We start from the raw sequence: 22,523 nt of genomic DNA, 5'->3' as shown, positions 1-22,523 counted from the left end.
AGAAAGAATAAAATAACGTATTAATAGGCATTACACTTTTGCATTTGTTATTTTGCTGGTACCCCATGTTCGGTTAGAAGTGACAAATCACGTCTTAGCAGATTTGCACCTCATGGTTTTCGAAATTTGAAATGATTGTTTGGCAGACATTTTAAAATAGTTTCTGATGAATTTAAGATGTCCTCTAGATTTATGTCAGCAAACAACTAAAGCTAGAAGTCGGGCCCGCTGCCAGTCTTCTTCATGCCACAAGACGGTCCCTCCAGGAGCAGTTTGAAGGCCATGGTGCAACACCAACAGCTTAGAAGCCATTTTGAAGACGTATGTTAGTGCCTTCAGCTCTTGATATAATGTGGTCTGGAACAAAGGGGGCTAGAGGAATTTTATGTTCATATCAGAGTTGACACCTTCTAGTGTTAAAGGTGTTAAGCACTGCTTCCTTTCTATCTGTATGAATATCAGAATAACTTTAAGGAAATAAAACTTGCCATGCCATTCTTAGTTTTATATTAGGTCTTATTTCTATATTTCTATAAAATGTACCTTTCTTTTGGTATAGGACATGTCTTGGTTCAATAAAGGGGAATTAGGGCTTTAATTGAGTTAATTTTAGTTATTCTTAATGATATTTATTACTGATTTGTTTGATTCATGATATTGTTATTTAGCCTCAGTGTTGTCTTAATTTCAATGGACCTTCCTTATGACTTATTTCGTTTGAAATCTTTTAATTTTTCTAAATATCTTTTCCATTTACTATGGCTCTATTAGCCCTTCCAGGACCCCTTGAGGAGCCATGCAGTCTGTATTGTTAAAGTTTGCCAAGAGGTCTTTCTTTGATGTTAAATAAAATATCTAAATTATGTTCATCTAGTTTTTTTTTTTTTTAATTGTCTCAGTCCTAAAATTCTAGGGAGATGCAAAACTTTTGGCCATAGCTGTACATCACTTCTAAATGTTTATCCTGTACATACCCATTAAAGTAGTCATGGTAGCTTTGTGTTGATTAATATTTTTCAGCAATGCATTATAATACAGAAGATACAGCACCTATTTTGCCTCTGTATCTTCACAATGTAAAGCACAGCATGCATTTTGCTACATTAGGAATATGCATTGTTTTTTCTTTTTCTTAGGAGCCAGAAGATGAAGAGTTCCTCGCCATTGCAAAAGCCATGGAAGAGATTGTGGAAGGAGCTCTTGACTGTTACTGGCTGATAAAGTGCTTTGTGAATCAGTTCAATACCAAGTACGGGGATTCTGTGCCTCACCTGGTGAGTTTTTGTTTTGCACCCCTGATGAAAAAGGATATGGAGATTTACTCTTCTGACAGTGATCAGAGGACACACCCATGATCTCAAACCCCAAGTGCACTGGAACTGACATGTTCAAAAGACCTTTGAAACAGACTTTAACCCTTTGCGGTCCATTTATTCAGCGCCTGTCAGGCGTGTCAGGTCCAATTTATTTTCACATGCGCTGTTTATTTTACACACGCTGTTTAAAAGTAATTTTATTCAAAGTAAAACAGGTTTAAAAGGCACTGCATATCAACAGGACACTCAGTACTGCATCTCCAGACCCGCCCCACCCTTTGTTCACTTTATTTATCACATACCTCTTCATAGACGTGCATACTGATAAATCATCTCCTGATCACTCGTTTTATCACCAAAATCCTCAATTATGCTATCCAAGTCATTGTTTTATTACTCCAAAAGCTTGGCAGATGTCTGTGAAATTCTTTGAGCGCTGGATGCGGAAGCAGCTATCTTGTTTGTTTATGTCTGTGTTATGTCTGTGGTGCCGGGACTATGTGTATTGCTCAGATCCGGCTCCTATCGGTCTCACTCGGCCATTGAAAGGTTACTACTTCCTCTTTAATATCTGTTTGCAAAGTGTTCTGGTAGTTTGGTCCTAGTTCACATCCATGCCTCTTGAGATTGTCAGAATTGGGGCAGCAGTGTGGAGTAGTGGTTAGGGCTCTGGACTATTGACCGGAGGGTCGTGGGTTCAATCCCCGGTCGGGGACACTGCTGTTGTACCCTTGAGCAAGGTACTTTACCTAGATTGCTCCAGTAAAAACCCAACTGTATAAATGGGTAATTGTATGTAAAAATAATGTGATATCTTGTAACAATTGTAAGTCGCCCTGGATAAGGGCGTCTGCTAAGAAATAAATAAATAAATAAATATGATCAGCATCATATAAGCAGGACTCCCAGAAGCTACCTATACCATACCGTCTGGAATAAGCAGAGGTCTTCAGTCTCCAGGGAAGATTATTTTATTTGTACACACCAATAGGATTTCCTCTACTGTGATTACAGAATAGTTTAAAGCTATTGCTATTCACGAGACACAAAGGGCCTCATTTACGAAAGGGTTTTAAACTTTATGGTGCGCGATAATTGCAGTTACTGTGCACATTAATGATTTCCGTATCTACCATTGCAATTTTATTAATTATTGCGCGAAATAGTGGGCATATTATGGTGCAAACAAATTTTATTGTGCCATACTGTGGTAATCAGAATGAATATGTGATTCGTATGGTAATGCATGATAATATATTTAAATGAGCATCCAGCTCAGAATAATGAGCTGGATGCTCAATAATGAGCTGGATGCTCATCTAGACAATGTGGGGAAGCTATAAAAAAGGCCAACAAGATGGTCGGCTATATTGTGAAAAGTGTTGAATTTAAATCAAGGGAAGTAAAGTTAAAACTTTACAATGCATTAGTAAGACCTCAACTAGAATACTGTGTTCAGTTCTGGTCACTTCGTTACAAAAAGGATATTGCTGCTCTAGAAAGAGTGCAAAGAAGAGCGATCAGGATTATCCCGGGTTTAAAAAGCATGTCATATGCAGACAGGTTAAAATAATTGAATCTATTCAGTCTTGAACAAAGAAGACTACGCGGTGATCTGATTCAAGCATTCGAAATTCTAAAAGGTATTGACAATGTCGACCCAGGGGACGTTTTTGACCTGAAAAAAGAAACCAGGGGTCACAAATGTAGATTAGATAAAGGGGCATTCAGAACAGAAAATAGGAGGCAGTTTTTTACACAGAGAATTGTGAGGGTCTGGAACCAACTCCCCAGTAATGTTGTTGAAGCTGACACCCTGGGATCCTTCAAGAAGCTGCTTGATGAGTTTCTGGGATCAATAAGCTACTAACAACCAAACGAGCAAGATGGGCCGAATGGCCTCCTCTCGTTTGTAAACTTTCTTATGTTCTTATGTTCTTAATGAGATGAGCTGTATTCACATTGTATTTACTAAAGGATGTTAATTTTAGTACAGGCATTAAAGTGATCATTTATTAATGCGTATGGGAACGTATGGGTATGGGTATCAGAGCTGAGGGAACAACAGAATGTTATTTTATAGGGCCAGCAATCCCCCCAATGCCCGCCTCTCAGCCACTCAGAGAGAGGGAAAGCCCACACATCCTCTCTCCCACCTCTATGTGTCACTGCCATGACTGACCGGCGTATATTGCAAGGGTGCTGCCCTCTTCCTGCAGCACTATGAACGCACCAGAAGAGTCAGCACTCCCCCCTGTTACATATCCTCCCCCGCAGAATGGCACCACCGGTTCATTCGAAAATCCTACATCCCCATGCCTTACCCGAGAAAAAAAATCTGCGTTTTGATGCAGCTTTCCTGCTCAGTGGACAACCCTGAAGGCATCGGGCTGCAGGGCCAAGTACCACCGCGTGATTCTGGCATTGCTATCTTTCATTCGGTGAAGCCACGCTAAGGGGGCATGATCTGTAACTAGGGTGAAGTGTCGCCCCAGGAGGTAGTACCGGAGTGACTCGACTGCCCATTTTACCGCGAGACACTCCTTCTCGATGGTACTATAGTTTTTCTCGCGGGGAAGGAGCTTCCTGCTGATGTCTCCTGAGACAACACTGCCCCGAGACCTGTCTTTGACGCATCCGTCTGCAGGGTGAAGCTCTTACTGAAATCCGGACTGCACAGCACTGGCTTGCTACACAGCCTTCGCTTCAGAGTGAGAAAGGCCTCCTGGCACAGTTCTGTCCACTGAACCATATTTGGGGCAGCCTTCCGGGTGAGGTCTGTCAAGGGAGCAGCGAGCATGGTGAAGCTCGGGATGAACTTCCTATAATAGCCCGCTAGTCCCAGGAAAGAGCGTACCTGGGTTTTGGTCGTAGGGCCTGGCCAGTCAGCCAAGGCTTTCACCTTAGCAATCAGCGGTCTGATCTGGCCACTCCCTACTCGATACCCCAAATACTCCGACTCACTCATCCCAATGGCACATTTCTTCGGGTTAGCAGTGAGCCCAGCCTCCCGCAAAGATTGCAGCACCACCGTTACTTTACACAGATGACTCGGCCAATCCTCACTGTGGATAAACACGTAATTTATGTAAGCAGCGGCGTACTGCTGATGGGGCCGCAAGACTCCGTGCAACCCAAAGGGCAAGGTCCTGAATTGGTATAACCCGAAGGGAGTCGAAAACGCCATTCTCTCTCTCTATTCTGGTGTCAGGGGTATCTGCCAGTACCCCTTCTTTGAATCCAGTGTCGTCATAAAATGAGCCTTGCCTAGACGCTCCAGCAACTCATCTACCTGGGGCATAGGATAAGCGTCAAACTTCAATTTCTCATTGACTCGCCTGAAGTCAATGCAAAACCGAGTTGACCCATCTGGCTTATCTACTAAAACAACAGGACTTTTCCAGTCACTTTGGGATGTTATTATTACCTGCCTTTTGCGTTCAGGTATACGGTATGGCCTCTGGCGAACTGGTGCCCCCAGGTCAATTTCAGTGTGATGATGGGCTACTCAAGTCTGCCCCGGGACGAGAGAAAACACATCAGGAAATTCCGTCACCAGAGCCTGATCCTGACATTTCTGTGTTGGTGTCAGATTCTCTGCAATCTGTACTGACCCTTTTCTCCCCAACGCAGGTCTGTGACGTCATCTGCTTACGCCGCTAACAAAGCCTACTGTTGCAACTAGGGCTTCAAGAGGTTTATATGATAAATGTGCTTCTCTCTCCGTCGCTCCGGCTGGCAGATCTCATAATCCACCGTCCCAACCCAGCTTGTAACCTCAAAAGGTCCTTGCCACTTAGCCAGAAGTTTCAACTCGGAACTAGGTAATAATAGAAGTACTTTATCCCCGGGCTGAAATGTGCGTAACCAGGCTCCTCGGTTGTACTGTGTCTCCTGTCTGTGCTGAGCCTGCTGCAAATTGTCATGCGCCCATTTTCCTACAGACTCGAGACTTTTGCGCAGGTCCAACACGTACCGGATGGTATTGGTCGAATTATCCTGCTGTTCCTCCCACATCTCTTTGACCAGATCAAGCACACCCCTGCCCATACAACAGTTTGAATGGCAAAAATCCCGTAGAAGCCTGGGGTACCTCTCTGATCGCAAAGAGAAGGGGAGGAATCAGCTGGTCCCAGTAACGCACATCACTACTAATAAATCTGCGCAACATGCTCTAGGGTTAGCCTTCTGACACTCCCCACAGCGTTCGTAAAAACGCCTGACGTCACCATCCAGCCCCAGCCAATAGAACCGGGTCAGGAGCCTCGCTTTGGTCTTGTCCCTTCCCAAATGACCAGACGGGAATAGCGTGAGCAAGCTGCAACAAATCATCCTTAAAGGGCAGAGGAATGAGCAACTGGTGACGAGAGATCTCGATTAATTTCAAAGTGAGGGTACGTGGCGGCGCGTCTGGGCTAGACCACCCGACCATTAACCACAGCTGCTTGGTCAAAGAGCCTGCCCAGCATGTCGTCACGCCCTTGCTGAAGTCGGAAGTCACGGGAGCTAAAAAATCAGCTCCCATGGCTTCCATCTCGGGATCGGGTCGGTCCCGAGCGGATGCACCCAAGCCAGACCCCTGCGCTGGCTCCGCAGCCTCCACCCCAGACTCTTCACCAACCCTCCCACCTGTTACACAGACTTTACCCACTGATAGGCGCGCTATTTTTCTGGCCTGAAAACAGTTTGATTCTTTTTACTGACTTGATTAGTTTGATTAATTCAGTTTAGTGAATCAATTCAACAGATTTGTTCGTTTGATTCACTGATTCACTAACGCGAAATAAATACATCTTGCTGAAATACTGCACTGCACTGTGGGGGGTGGGGGAAGTCTATATAAATTGTATGTAGGCCAATATACTCAAATATACTAATCAAAACACATTACCCTGACTGCATGATTTCTAGTCATCAATAAGTATGCAGGCACGGTTTCAATCAATTAATCAACATATTACTTAATGTATTTATAGTACAGAAACAGGCAGCTTTCCTAGAACACTGACAAAAAAGTCAATATCACAAATGTAATATAATGGGAAATGTATTTTATTTAAATGGAAATCTCAAATAGAAATAAAAAAAGATGTCAGGATATATAATGCTAAGTCTCAGTATTTAACATTTTTAAACAGCAATGAAAAAAAAAAGATACAGGCAAGCTGTGAAAATGCAAAATAGTAAACAGTACCACTATGAAATGTACCTTTTTATGACTTCTGTCCAGACACCTGGCACCTATTTTCTCGCACATTACGTTTTCTAATTTTGCAACTTTTCCACATAATGCCTGTTGATGCAGAATCCAGTGTAAGAAAATTGTTACTTCTGCATTTCTTTCTTACATTTTTTCCAGCTAGCCAATCCACTCTTTTGTCCAGTCATATGGTGCACCCTCTGTTGTAATCCCTTACTTTCTCTCCCAAGGTAATTCTGCACTTTCTATGGTTCTTGAAGTAAAAAAAAAAAAAAAAAAAGTTATTTCCCCTAGTTGTTTTGTTCATGGCATCCACAGCACTTTTGAGAAAAACCTTTCGCTGACTCCATGGCTTCTTTCATTTCTAGTAAACTCAAAATACGTTGCTTTGTGCAGCGTGTCATAGTGACGTTGTATGTTATAATCTTTCATAACTGCAACCGTGGCACTGCAAATCAGACATATTGTCTTGCCATCAATTATTAATTGAACAAGTAATCATCTGGCTAACGATTTTGAAAACTTCTGTGTACCTTTCGCTTCTGTGACATCTCCAACTACTTTTTTGCTACCGATTTTAAATTTTACACAAAGTAAAATAAATAGTTTAACAAGCCTTTGCTTCGCTATCCTAATCAAAATTATGTGTGCTGTGTACATGAGTCTGTTGGTCGCTCAACAGACATGGCAGGACTACTGGGGCTTTTGATATCACGGTGGTCATGGGTAAGTCTCTGACATTATCATGCACATTAAATTATCGCTCACAATACATGTAGCGTGCACAGTATGGTATGTAAATTAACCAAATACTGTGCATGTAAATTAATGAGTTCTCTGTTAGTAAATGGGGCGGTAAATATAGATTTATCATACACGTTTTGCTCGCTACTTTACGTGCGCGCTAACTCCAAATTTAGTGCACTTTCGTAAATGAGGCCCAAAGTCTATACAAGTATTCTCATGTGCAGTTACACAGTGTCCAGGGACCAGGTTTCTGTAAGGCTCACCAGCTTTTCAAAAAAGAGTTGCAAGCAAAGACTGCTCAGAGAAAAAGTGAAACAGCACAGTACAGTACCCGAGGAAAGGCTGATCTTGTTCAGGTAATCCCAGTGTTGAAACTACTGAGCTACTGTTGCTCTATTCATAGTAAACCTAAAGGGCTTATTTTACCTATTTGAGGTGGATCACTCCTGTCTACTTGTGAACACATCTGCTTGTTTAGTTCCTGGACAGAGCGCAAGGAGGATCTTAACTACATTAGTTCTGCAATGATTCATTTGTTCTAAACAATAATTGTAACTTTTGCATTCATCAGTGAAAATTATCTAATAATTAAAAAAAAAAAAAAAAAAAAAAAAAACCTGTGCAGGCAGAATTGGTACACTCTACTTACTTTTATATAACAAAAACAGCAATAATTTTTTTTTTTTTTTTGCAACCTTATTTCTGTTATGAAAATTGTTGTTACACTAAATGTATTAATTGTGTAGCATACAGTACTATGCATGGTTTATTGGAGAGACCAAATTTGAGTGCCGAAACCCTAACACCACAAACCACATAACCACTACACTATGCTGTGAATAATAATGTTTGTGACATAGTAGGAGGCTGTGTGGTCCAGTGGTTAAAGAAAAGGGCTTGTAACCAGGAGGTCCCCGGTTCAAATCCCACCTCAGCTACTGACTCATTGTGTGACCCTGAGCAAGTCACTTAACCTCCTTGTGCTCCGTCTTTCGGGTGAGATGTAGTTGTAAGTGACTCTACAGCTGATGCATAGTTCACACATCCTAGTCTCTGTAAGGCGCCTTGGATAAAGGCATCTGCTAAATAAACAAATAATAATAATAGTTATTAGTTCTTGATAATAAATGCCATGTTACAAATATATTTACTGGCTTTATCTAGTTTAGTTTTGTATGATTTACATTTCTAAATGTACCAATTTTTTAATTAATTTATTTAAGGATTACTCATTCTCCACTCTTTGTTAATGCTGAGGTAAAATTTCAGCTTTCACTGTTTAGTTTTTGAAGTTGTGGATGTGTAGCATGTTTTTAACAATATGTTTTTAATGTTATACAACATGATTTTAAATGTTCATTATTGTTTGTGAATTTTCTTGACAGCCCAAGAGTCTAGAACACTACCTAAACCTTGAAGACAGCAGACTTTTGAACCACCTCAAGTCTTGCAACGCAATGAGTAAACTTCCCTATAACCTTTGGTTTAAAAAATGTTTTTCTGGATGTTTACCTGAATCAAGTTTGCAAAGGTAGGGGCACTTTCCTTTCCTAAAGCTTACTTCTCGAGCACCTTATACAACATAATATTTATGTTTTTGTAAATTAGCAGCTTCTGTAACATTCATTAAATGCTGACTTCATATTTTCAGTGTTCATCAGGCTCGATTTTAGCACTTTAATTTTGATCTGTGGCCTAATATTGTGGTCATGTGACTTTTTGGTTTCTGAATGGTAAAGACCCAACATTTTGAGATATTGGCTTCATACCTGTTACACAACTCCAATGGCCAAGCCGTAATGGGACCATGTGACTTAGGGCTGTCAGTTAAGCCTCCAAATAGCAATCGATTAATTGGGCACACAAAATATAATCATTCGAAAAAATATTGATGATTGTACCGCCCACAGAAATGTTCGCTCCCCTCCCACCGACATGATTATTTTAATATCATTGCTGTTCAGTAAAAGCTTGTGCACAACAATGGAGCACGAAAGTCGGAACAGCACTGCACTACTGTCACTGATAAACTTGTATCACCCACCACGAGCACTACTGCACGCACCCTGGACTGGTGACCATGTTGTTATATTGTGGGACGGATATATTTGTGTTTATCATTTGGGACTGCAACCCCGTTGTTATTTACTCCGTGCAATACATATTGTTGTGTATTGCCGGGGTCTTCTTATTTGGTCACCAGACCTGGAAAAAATAATAAACCTTTCCAAACTGGATTATAAATCTCTCTGTCTGTTAAATTACGCACTGTATCACTCCTGCACCTGTATCCACTTAACCACTTTGCCACGTGCTTTGCACGTGGTACTGTAGGAGTACCGGCATAAAAATGTTTTATCAGTTGTGGGCAGCACTGATTGTTCTTACATTGATAAGATGTGGTCATCAATCAGGAAACCCAGATGGAGCATGTTGCCCGGTTGATCGTAAAAAACCTACAAACATAAAAAACAGTATTATTCCTAAACTGATTCGCTGGTAGTCAGGATGGGACCAGCAAATCAGATGCTAGTTAACACTTAAGCAGGAAAAGAATAACACACCCACTGCTTGTCTTTGCAGAAATACTGTAAATAGCAAGGCAGGGCGTTCTATGCTGTTTCGTTGATAAACTTAAATAATGCTATTAACTATGAGTGTTTGTCACAGATGGCTAGAGTGGTGCGTGTGGGTGGTGACGTCATACCAGGAAATGAAAACAAACAATAGAACGTACGGGTGAAACTGAGGCGCTATGACTGCGCTTAGGTTGTTTATTATTAAATAAAACAAACTGTTTAACAAAACACAAAGAAAAGGGCACGTTGGCCAAACAAAACAGGTAAATAACAAATAATTCCTCTATATAAAACGAGTACCTTTGTTCGCTGGCTTGGTAGCATTCGCTCTTTTTATAACAACTCTCTGTCTGAGCCCGGAGTGGATCTTTTTATACTGTGGCTTCAGCCTTAATTACCCATTAGACAATTACCTTATTAAGGCTCCAGTCACATTCCCATGGGCTTTACTGGGATGGGGATTTAACCCCATCCCCACCAGCTACACTGTACGAGACTGGATTTTTGCCGGTCGCAAACAATAAACAATAATGTCGGATGGCTTTCGTCCGTCTGCACACAAATACAATATATAGTCCTGCGGATATGTGAAACAGTTGTGCACTTTTTGCTACAAGCATGAAACTTGGCAGAATAATAGTTGTTTACATACTAATAAGAAATGGATATGGATGTATTTTGAAAAAAAAAAATATGTAGATAGGTTTTTTGGCCGCCATACGCGTTTGGTATACATATAGCGCATCTCAATGAAGAAGTCAAACTATTCATCTTGGCACTTAAAATGATGAGACCAAAATAATATTTGCTCAGAGGGTCTATTTAAAAGTAGTGCATTCTAAAAAATATGCATCTTTTAAACCATATTTTATGAAAATACAATGTCGTGTTTAATACACAAAGTGAAAAAGGATCACAGCAGCTCACAGCAGCCACTGCTAATACAACTACATCTGTGTCTACAGTCCTCAAGAGGACTGACATACCTTTCTTTTGAGGCATCTGACATATGCAACATCATTCTTGTGTCTGCCTCTTCATGATCTAAGATGATAGTCCAGATGTGTCACAGGGTTGCTTGCACAGAACATTTAGGCCATGTGCTGTAATGATTTGCTTGTCACTCTCAGTTGTGACTCTAAAAAGCTGAAAAGTTCCACCTTGTTCTCATCAATTTGAAGAAAGTCTTTCCAGTTTGGTACAGACGTATTGGCTTCCACGTGTCGTCTTCTTCTGGCAGTGGTTTTCATTGAATTTCCCCTGTAATCATCCCAAACAAGGACTAAACGTTTAGCAGCATGCTCAAGTAGCCTCTAAAGGTAGGGCAAGAACACATTCAGAGCATATGCAGCACATTCTGAGCATGTTAACAATGGCTGCACAGATTCAAAAAGTCAGTAACACTTTATATGAAGGTGCTGTTTATTGATGTTTTATTAATGTTTTATAAATATTTAATAGATGCTTAACAATGACAATGAAAGTACTAATAAAGCATTGTAGATATATTATTAAAATGTAGTAATAACACTTAGAAATGACTTTTGAATACCACAAAGTAAAATATCTGACTACATCTACTGTTTTGGCAAGTATTGATGGTGATCAAACAGCCACCTTAGCATGCCATTATTTTTCTGCAAGTCTTCAGATCCTACAGATATTTGTATACATTGCTATAGACTTTAAAAGCACCTTTTCTACTATTGGGGTAAGAAATATGATGGTTTAAATTATGGCATATGGGAATATGTCTGAAATGGTAGAAAATTGCATCTGGGATCCACCTAAAAAAAAGACAACCTATATTTGCAAAAAATAATTTTCTTGGGTGCCTCCATATCCTGAATCATTCAGGGGGTCTGTGGCAATGTGCCCTGTCCCTGTGTGCATTTGTGTGTTATATGTTGCATGTAGTGTGTAAATGTTGGTGTGTTGTAGTTAGTACACTGGATATAATGTGGGTAATGAGCACAAGTGTTTAAAATGTATAATTGTATTTAGGCACAGGGATTGCACTTCACGTGCATTTAAAGTATTTAATATGTGAGCACGGGGTTGCACAGAATTAGTTCACGTGCTGGGATTCAAGTGAATAATTAATTAGTAATTGAATCCTGGCACAACAGTATATATAGATGCATGTTTTACTCACTCAGGGTTGTGTGTTCGGTGAGTGGAGAGCGGGTGTTGAGAAGGAGGTAAAGTTAACGAAAATAAACTAAATTAATAATTGTCAGTTGTTTAGACTCACCGTGTTTGTTTGTCTGTTTGTCCAGTTTGTTTAGTGTTAATCCGTTTTGTTTGTCTATTTATTTTGGCCTCAAGTGCCGTGTCCTGTTTTCTGTTTAAACCTTTTATTTTACAATAAAACACTGAGCGCCGCAGCGTCTCAGATTCACTGCAAGTACTGCCTGTCTGTGTGTGATTCTTTCTGGCCTGACGTCATCCCTGCAGCTAGCCTGTCACAGGGTCCTAAAGAAGAACTGTACCAAGTTTCATGCTTGTAGCAAAAAGTGCACAATTCCACCCAAAAATGTCACATATCCGCCGGACTAATACATCATAATAATAATAATACAACACAATTAATAATACATAAATAATAAAAGGGGTGGGCACCTTGCCACATAAGCCCCACTTTGTGCGCAGCACACATGGCCTCAGCGGCCACCCCCCATCTTAAAACTCCAAAAGTCTAAGTCCACATTCTGGGGTGGGAGCGGAGGCTTCCCCTGGCCTCCCATTGGCAACTCGGGCCGTGGCATACTGGCAACCTCGGCCAGTAGCATGCAGGCGGCATCCCCCGGCGGAGGCGTGAAGACGTCCCCAGGCGGCGGCAAGCAGGCAACCACATGCGAGGCCGAGCTGACGACCCCAGGCGAGGCCGAGCTGACGACCCCAGGCAAAGCAGTTCCTGCGATCCCAGGCAAGGCAGTGCTGTCGACCCCAGGCGAAGCAGACTCAGTAGTCCTGGGCAGTACAGGACAGGGTAGGAGCATGTCCTCAGGAGGCGATGGCTCTAGACCCCTTAGCAGCAGTGGTTCCGGACCACTGGCAGAGACCGCTCTGGGCCCTCCTGAAATAAAAAAGGGAGAGACAGCGGCAGCCCCGGACCCTCCGACAGCGACAGCTCTGGACCCTCGGGAGCCGACGGTAGGAGGGGAACTCCCGGCCAGTAAGGCGGCAGCAGTCTCAAACAATAAACAATTTCGTTCGTCCAAACACACAATATGCATAAAATGAATAATAATAATAATAATACAACACAAATAATAATACATAAATAATAAAAGGGGCGGGCACCTTGCCACAGTGTTACAAAAATGTAATTGTTTAATCGATTATCCAGTATTTATCTCGATGTATATAATGAGGAATGGAATTGACTGAAAAATCGATTTTCGATTTAATCATAGCACCCCTAATGTGACTACAGCACAAAAAATTTTACCTTATTAGTTTTAACTTGTATTCTATTCTTTATTGATGCATATGAAAAATCTACTATAAAATCTCTAGCACGCTAAAAGTGGTGCAGGGATAATGCTACTAAGAGGTAATGTAATGTGCACCTTTTATAGTTATAATATATTATCACAGGGCAAGGAGTTCCCTGTCCACTTTTAGGAAAAAGGCTATGGTTTATTTCTGTTTTTGATAGGGGCCCAGCTGTGGCAATGGTATATAAAGCCAGGAGGTACAGCGTCTTCTCTCTCTATTGTTTGTTTTGGTTGGGGAAAAATAGGTGCTGTGTGCTGTTGCTACCTACTACACAAACTGCATGTTTTTGAGGAGGAGGGAGCATTCTATAGACTGAGTATCAAAAAATTGAGTGACCAATCCATTCATTTTATTTAGAGGGGTAAAGGGAGCAACCCTCTGATAGTTAGGGAGTCTTTTGTGTTTACTTAGTGTGCCATTGACAAGGTTTGTTTTATTATTTTGAACTATATTTTGAGTTTTCCCATACTTTTGTTAAATTTACTTTCAAACTGAGTGTGTGCAATAAATCCAGCAATTTCTCAAAAGAATCCTGGTGTCCTTCATCTGTTTGCTTCACCTGCATTGATTCATAGCACTGAGGGAGGTATTGCCCCTAGTACACCACTAGGGACAAATTGTTTCTCTCTCTCTCTCTCTCTCTCTCTCTCTCTGTCTCTCTCTCTCTCTCTCTCTCTCTCTCTCTCTCTCTCTCTCTCTCTGTCTCTCTCTCTCTGTCTGTCTTGTCCTTAGAAGTGGGTTTTGAGATTCAATTTTAATTAAGGCACCACTGTCTTTCTTAAAATGTACCAAATAACAAAGCAAAAAACAACTAAAGATAACTGTTTTTTGGCCTTTTATGAAGTGTTAGCATTAAATAATTGCACACATGTTTATCATAGTCGTGTTTTATTTTTTATACTTTTTAAAAACTGATATAAGGTGTAATATAGCGGGTTGTGAGAGACGGCAGGGAGGGGGTTAAAACCTCCCTGCAAAGAAAAACATGTGAGAATGCACCGTTTTGTATTGCTTTGTTGTTTTATTTAATTTTCTAATTGATTTGTTAATTGTTTTATTATTAATGATTATCCACACCTGGGCTTTATTGGGGGATTTAAAAGGAGAGCAAGCAGTCTGCTCGGGGCTGCTGAGTAGAAGGAGGCAGAAGAGGTGCTCTGTCTCCGAGTAGCCAGAGAAAAAAGTAAGTGCGGTGTCAAACCAGTGTGTTTAAGTTTGTGGTGTCAGGTAAACGGCTTAGCCGTCCTGCAAGTTAGTGAGGGAAATACCTGTTCAGTAAGTGCTCCAAGAGGAGCTAGGTGTTTATTTTGTGTATTTGTTTTATTTTTGTGTTTATTAAAAAACTAGCGCAACCGCGCAAGAAAATCCATTTCTGTGTGCTGGGTCGTATTTTTAAAGGGGCACGAACCCGTGTGAGTGGCAATCGTGTTACATATGGTGGCAGAGTGTGTGGGCGCCCCTACGACCCGAGAAATGGAGAGCATCGAGGAGTTATTTGCGCGAATCAATCGCAATACTGCTGCTCAAAGAGAGCAGACTGCGAGAATGGAGAGACAGATGAGCGAGTGGGGGTTGGCACCACTGAAGAAAAGGGAGCCAACAGAGTTGGAGCTGTTGCTCCAGAGATGGGAGCAGGCTAGCGCAGCTCCGCAATCTCCCGAGCCAGAGGGGGAGGAGCCGCCGCTTCCGAAGCCCAGAGGGGAGGAGCCGCCGCTGCCAGAGCCCAGAGGGGAGGAGCCGCCGCTGCCAGAGCCCAGAGGGGAGGAGCCGCCGCTGCCAGAGCCCAGAGGGGAGGAGCTGCCGCTGCCGGAGCCCAGAGGGGAGGAGCTGCCGCTGCCAGAGCCCAGAGGGGAGGAGCTGCCGCTGCCAGAGCCCAGAGGGGAGGAGCTGCCGCTGCCAGAGCCCAGAGGGGAGGAGCTGCCGCTGCCAGAGCCCAGAGGGGAGGAGCTGCCGCTGCCAGAGCCCAGAGGGGAGGAGCTGCCGCTGCCAGAGCCCAGAGGGGAGGAGCTGCCGCTGCCAGAGCCCAGAGGGGAGGAGCTGCCGCTGCCAGAGCCCAGAGGGGAGGAGCTGCCGCTTCCGGAGCCTAGGGAGGAGGTGACAGGCGTACATCCACCACAGCCCCGACCACCAACCCTACGGTCCAGTCCGGCGTCGCTGCGTTCAGTCCCTCACCCCTTGCTCCTGGACACCCTGTCGGTTGGCCTGGACCTCCCTTCACTTGACCTGGAGCCCAGGAGTCGGCAGGATCGGGCACAGTTCTCCACCTGGTCCCCTGCTACGCTCCTCCCGGACATTAAGACGTCGCTGTGCTGCTCCCAGACGTCGCATACGCTCCCCCTGGTCACTACTTCGCTCCCCCTTGCTGACCGGACGTCGCTGCACTGGGTCCCAGCTGCAGACCTCTGCCCGCTACTGCAGCCTCCAGTGCTCCGGTTGTCGTTCCGGTCGCCCCTGACAAACCGGTGGGGTCCCTCGTCGCCGGTGTGTGGTCCCTACCTGGCTGAGCCGGGATGTGGACCGATCCACCCTCGAGTTCGCCCGTGGAAGAGGGCGAAAATTGACTTTTGTGGACTCGAGGGTGGGTGGTTGTGTTTTAGGGGAGGAGGTGGCCGTCTCGTGGCCTGTGTCTTGTAAAGACAAGGGGGGGGATATGTAATATAGCGGGTTGTGAGAGACGGCAGGGAGGGGGTTAAAACCTCCCTGCAAAGAAAAACATGTGAGAATGCACCGTTTTGTATTGCTTTGTTGTTTTATTTAATTTTCTAATTGATTTGTTAATTGTTTTATTATTAATGATTATCCACACCTGGGCTTTATTGGGGGATTTAAAAGGAGAGCAAGCAGTCTGCTCGGGGCTGCTGAGTAGAAGGAGGCAGAAGAGGTGCTCTGTCTCCGAGTAGCCAGAGAAAAAAGTAAGTGCGGTGTCAAACCAGTGTGTTTAAGTTTGTGGTGTCAGGTAAACGGCTTAGCCGTCCTGCAGGTTAGTGAGGGAAATACCTGTTCAGTAAGTGCTCCAAGAGGAGCTAAGTGTTTATTTTGTGTATTTGTTTTATTTTTGTGTTTATTAAAAAACTAACGCAACCGCGCAAGAAAATCCATTTCTGTGTGCTGGGTCGTATTTTTAAAGGGGCACGAACCCGTGTGAGTGGCAATCGTGTTACAAAGGATATATAAATTAAAATTTAACCCTAGGGTAAGGCAGTTTATAACTAAGTAGGTGTTTGAGCTAACATATTGTTCACTGAGGATCCTGATATTGGCATTTAATGCATTGTAAGACGTTAATAAGTTACTTTGATATGCATAATGACAAGGTAATTATCAAGAGTAATCTGTGGCACTAAATATAAAGGCTTACCAACAAATGACTGTATTGTGGTAAATAGGTGTAACATAATATTTGACATTTTTCTTACCTATAAAAACAAGTAATACTTGCAATAATATGACAAGTGGAATGTCTGCGGTTACATTTCATTGGGATTCCAAAATCATGCTATCCTGCAGTAACACAACACTATATAGTTTGGCTAAACAAATGTCACAAAGAGAACATTTACCGCTGAGCCTAATGAATTATTCAATTTAAGTGACTTTTATAAATTAAAAGAAGACCAAAACACTTCTCTTATAATAGGCACGTTGGGTGGACTTTGATAATTTCCCTGAAATATTCAATTCTCTCCAACTCTTTAGCTGTTTTTCTTTTTTTCTTACAGAGTTTGGGATAAAGTTATTAGTGGCTCCTGCAAGATTCTTGTGTTTGTCGCCATGGAGATTTTATTAACTTATAAAATCATGCTTATGGGATTGAATAAAGCTGAGAGCATTGCACAGTTTTTGGAAAAGGTAAGTTCCTTTGCATATCTATCTGCCATTGCTACAGTATATATTATAATTAATTACAGTGAATTGCTGGGTAGTCTTCACAGAGTATATAAGTCATAATACCACAATGAAACTGTTGAACTCTGAACACTAATGAATGCAATTTATGATTGAGTTTTTTAGGTTAATGATAACACTATACATAGCAATAAAGAACATTTCCCTTGAGACATGTTTGACGTAAAACAGCAGAAAATTACAGAAATAATCTCACTATCATTCCCTAGAGCACTGTTCTTCATTGCACGGCCCGTGAGCCAGTGGTGGCCCCCGTAAACCCTAAGGGCGGCTCCCAGACTCATCTTACTAATTATTGTACTATATTCACTTCAGTTATTTTTATGTTATGATTTGTCTTTATGCTGTTTTGATGACTCTTCACATTTAAATCACGGCAGTGAGAAATAAATAGTGTAAGACAGTAATCACATAAAATTTAACAAAACACTGACGCATGCGCGTATTTCAAAATGAGGTAAAAAAAATAAATAAAGGAACTTCTGTTACTATGCACCATTACCAGCGCATAGCGTTTTGTGGCAATTTTTTATGTATATTTTGTGGAAAAAGTTACTCGAGGAAGAATGCGTCGTTTTTTAATTCCATTAAAAAGACACGATTCATTAAGTGTCAAACAAAATGGGGCTGGAGGTAGCAGTAGCCATGAGGTTGCATCCGAGTCTGGAGCTGGAAAACAAAGAAAGGTACGTGCTCTGGAAGATGAAAAACATTTTTTTTTTCTTTGTGCTTAATGAAAGTTCTATGAAGCCAGTTTGTTTAATTTGTCAGCAAGCCTGTTCAGCTTTTAAACGCAGCAATTTAGAAAGACATCTTACAACAGTGCATGCAGGATTCAGTCAAAAATACCCACCTGGCATTAACCTTAGAAAAAATAAAATTGAACAACTTGTTGCTTCCTTCAAAAGTCTAGGGTATGACTCAATACATGATATTAAGGGAAGCAGCATCATAATAATTGCAGATTTAGGGTTAGTGATTGTTTTCATGAAGGTAGATTATTTTCATTATACAGATATATTTCCCAAGGTATTTTACTTTTTTTATTCCTAAAGGTTTTTGTGATTGCCAGAAAATGCCACAATCAGTCTACGACAGGAGTGAATTATACTCATATGCTTTGAAGTAGAATTTTCTCTAACTCGATGTTATTTACAAATGCATTTTATTCAAGCATTTTTGTTGCTTAGCAGTAGACCAACAATCACAATTTGCTGGTTGATTGCATGTGTTTGTCTGCTTGAGAAGATTTAAAACATGTATGGCTGGGTAAATAAATAAGGTACAGAATTTTAAGATTGATATCCACTAGTAACAAGTAGACAGCAAATGCCTAACAGGCTTTAGAGAAATGAACCTTTGACCTTCAGAGCTCGCTTTAAATGGAGGCTTATTCCATATGTTATATTTGGGATGCAAGTTGTTTATGAATCAGCAGAGTTTGGCACATTACTGAAAAAAAGTAACTTATTACTCACTATTCGTTTCTTCAAAAAAAAAATATATATATAATGTCCTTACTTATTACTTAATAAAAGTAGCACGTTATGTTACTCATTACATGTTACTTGTTATATTTTTTTCTCTTGTCTTGTCCTGCGAAACAGTTGCTGTGACTGTTGTTTACTTTTGAACTACTGTATACATCTGGTAATTCATTTAAATAGCAAATCGACAACAACAATAACAACAAGAAAAAAGTCTATAGAAAAACTAACTATATGGTGATAAAGCAGTAAACGTAAAAATGATAGGGTGATGCAATAAATGTGGCGACCACTGTGAGTAAAAAACAAACAAATACATAAAAGTGCTACGTACAGTCAAGTAAGCCTCCTCTCGATCTTGCCCTATTAAACTTCAAAATACACAGTGGTAGACGTGTTTCCTGTGTTTTTGAAGTGTATCATCAAAATTGGCATGTAGGGATACACATTTTTTGTTCCTAGTGCCTAGCCTTATTCAATGACAAGGCTCAGATAGACTGATTTGATTGCCCCATGGCTTATGCCATGAGACATCCTGGAAGAGATTGTGTTATTGGTGGTGAGCCATCGATATTAGAGCAGTCTGGCGCGTTTGGGTTAAAAATGAAAAGACCACTAATGTAAGTGTACAACAGAGACTTTTGGCTTCAAAGAGACTAAGATGTTTGTCAGAATTTTCAAATAGTTTCTGATGAGAAAGCACTTCTAATTTAAAATGTCACCCAATTTATGTCAGCAAAAAACTAAAGCTAAAACTCCGGCCCAATGCCACCCCCCAAAATACATACACAAAGTTATCATTTAGTATGCTGATTTATTATAGCCCGTAACTATAATACATATTACTTTATGGTAAGGCCCTTACACTTGAATTCAGTCAATATGCCAATAGCATGCAGCAACAAATTGATTTCAATACATGCACAGTAAATGCTACCTTTACAAAAATAAACTGACTTGCACACAGAAGCAGCTTCCAGATATTTGTCCGCAGCAACTGTTTTGCTTCCTTTGCAGCTTCGCCAGTTTCACAATGGTTCGGGACTAACATTGTATTTTCTTTCAATACTTTTGCATTTGACTGTTTTAGTCAGTTAAGCATAATTATACAATTTTTTATTAAGTCTACACAGAGAAATTTAAGACCTTTTTTTGTTTGTTTGTTTTTGTTTTACTCAAATACTTCCGCCTTGAGCTTTTCGCTTCTTAGTGAGGCTGATGTTTGCGTATGCCTGCTAGTACTAGCACCAGCACTGTTTATCAACAAACCTTAAAAAAATTAAAAAAACAGCCCTAGGCATCTGATCACCCCGGCTAAGTATGAAGCTGTGGTTATCCCTACTGAGGGCTTTCAGAATCAATCAGGTAAATCTTGTCATAACTTTTGATTTATTTTACTATATTAAAATGATTAAGGGATGTTACTATGAACCATATACATGCATCCACGTGTGCGACGAGCTCCAAAAAATGCCGCCAGCTTAGTGCTGAAACTGCCAAAGCTTTTTCATTGTACAAAAATTAAGTTTCGGTTTGGTTTGGAATTCAATGCAAATGTAAGTTTCGGTTCAGTTTGGGAAAATAAACGTTGCATCCCTATCTTATAATTACAAACGAGAGGAGGCCATTCAGCCCATCTTGCTCGTTTGGTTGTTAGTAGCTTATTGATCCCAGAATCTCATCAAGCAGCTTCTTGAAGGATCCCAGAGTGTCAGCTTCAACAACATTACTGGGGAGTTGGTTCCAGACCCTCACAATTCTCTGTGTAAAAAAAGTGCCTCCTATTTTCTGTTCTGAATGCCCCTTTATCTAATCTCTATTTGTGACCCCTGGTCCCTGTTTCTTTTTTCAGGTCAAAAAAGTCCCCTGGGTCGACATTGTCAATACCTTTTAGAATTTTGAATGCTTGAATTACATCGCCACGTAGTCTTCTTTGTTCTAGACTGAATAGATTCAATTCTTTAAGCCTGTCTGCATATGACATGCCTTTTAAACCTGGAATAATTCTGGTCGCTCTTCTTTGCACTCTTTCTAGGGCAGCAATATCCTTTTTGTAGCGAGGTGACCAGAACTTAACACAGTATTCTAGATGAGATCTTTTAACATTACTTCCCTTGATTTAAATTCAACACTTTTCACTATATTGGCCTTTTTTTATAGCTTCCCCACATTGTCTAGATGAAGACATTTCTGAGTCAACATAAACTCCTAGGTCTTTTTCATAGATTCCTCCTTCAATTTCAGTATCTCCCATATGATATTTATAATGCACATTTTTATTGCCTGCGTGCAGTACTTTACACTTTTCTCTATTAAATGTAATTTGCCATGTGTCTGCCCAGTTCTGAATGCTGTCTAGATCATTTTGAATGACTTTGCTGCTGCAACAGAGTTTGCCACTCCTCCTATTTTTGTGTTGTCTGCAAATTTAACAAGTTTGCTTACTATACCAGAATCTAAATCATTAATGTAGATTAGGAACAGCAGAGGACCTAATACTGATCCCTGTGATACACCACTGGTTACCTTGCTCCATTTTGAGGTTTCTCCTCTAATCAGTACTTTCTGTTTTCTACATGTTAACCACTCCCTAATCCATGTGCATGCATTTCCTTGAATCCATTATCTCCAAGTGGCATTCATCTTTCTCTGTAGTTCAAACAAAATGCATACTTTTATCTTATTTTTTTTTTCAGATGCCTCAAGAGAACACAGATGCCATTGTCAGCAAAGCCATTGATCTATGGCATAAACACTGCGGGACCCCAATGCACTCTGTGTAGCACTGGCACCAGGCACAGACAGTCACTTAACTGAGAGAAACGAACTGTAAATATTGAAGCTTGTTTCTGTGTTGTAAATAACAAAAATAAAAAAAATGCTTTAAATAATCTGCTGTACATCTGTTACAACACTATTTGCAAACTATATTATTCTTGCTATATTAGATGCAGTCATATTTTCTGCCATTTTAAAACCCTTTCTACAAAATGGAGAAAGCTCCATAGGAACCAGAGCTGTCAAATCAACATGTACAGTGTACCAGCTGTGCATACTACATGTTCGGTTGATATGTTTTACATTTTAAAACATTAGTTTTCTGCCCCTTTTTAATCACTGTAGATTTACTTTTATGCATACATGTTCATTAAATAATAAATCATTTGTTCACACCATTCAGTGATGTATATTCCAACAAACAATTGTGTGTACAAGATATGACCCCTTATTCAGCATACATAACCAAATTATATACCCCATATACCAGCTGTCTTTTGCTTGTCAGGAATACTTTTTTTTGTATTTTCAAGAAGTGTGAATTGTGCATTTTAATTGATGTGCAATTCTAAATTGTCATCCACATGCACCACTTAAATAGCCTTGGTAAAACAATCTTAACAAGTGATAAAATAAATAAAGAAATACTGGCATTTCCTTTTGTCAATTTCACTGTAACCCAAAAGATGGCAGTACACACTGAATTCATGTAGAGCAATGCATTGTTGGAAAATACTAACTTATGTAATAATACATATGCCCTCTGTATGTTCTTATATGTCTATCACATTCAGGCCTAGGGCTATGTTTTCTTTGCAAGATCATTTTAAAGAAAATGCCCTTTGCTTTCCCATGAGGAACTGCCGATAGAAAATGGCTTGATGAATACAGGGTTTTATTTAGTTTGGATCCTGCTCTTACCAACTGATATTCAATCACAAGACAGTGGCTCTAAAATGAACATATTGTGCTTCTATACTAAAGGCAATCTTACCCCAAGGCAGCT

At 40.8% G+C, this 22,523-nt stretch overlaps 1 protein-coding gene across 1 annotated transcript in view; it reads left to right on the top strand.

The window, feature by feature from the left end:
- The window catches only part of tbc1d7 (TBC1 domain family, member 7), a 35,913-nt gene extending 13,736 nt beyond the window's left edge, over positions 1-22,177 (top strand). The window contains exons 5-8 of the mRNA XM_033998878.3: positions 1,137-1,274; positions 8,649-8,794; positions 17,066-17,195; positions 21,436-22,177. Coding sequence (XP_033854769.2) covers positions 1,137-1,274; positions 8,649-8,794; positions 17,066-17,195; positions 21,436-21,522 — 501 coding nt within the window. The 3' untranslated portion in view covers positions 21,523-22,177. The remainder of the gene's footprint in view (positions 1-1,136; positions 1,275-8,648; positions 8,795-17,065; positions 17,196-21,435) is intronic.
- Positions 22,178-22,523: the final 346 nt, after the last annotated feature.

Source organism: Acipenser ruthenus, chromosome 4 (genome assembly GCF_902713425.1).
Source record: "Acipenser ruthenus chromosome 4, fAciRut3.2 maternal haplotype, whole genome shotgun sequence".
Classification (NCBI taxonomy): domain Eukaryota; kingdom Metazoa; phylum Chordata; class Actinopteri; order Acipenseriformes; family Acipenseridae; genus Acipenser; species Acipenser ruthenus.
The sequence above is the reverse complement of the archived record's forward strand: the minus strand, read 5'-3'. Positions and strand labels throughout refer to the sequence as shown.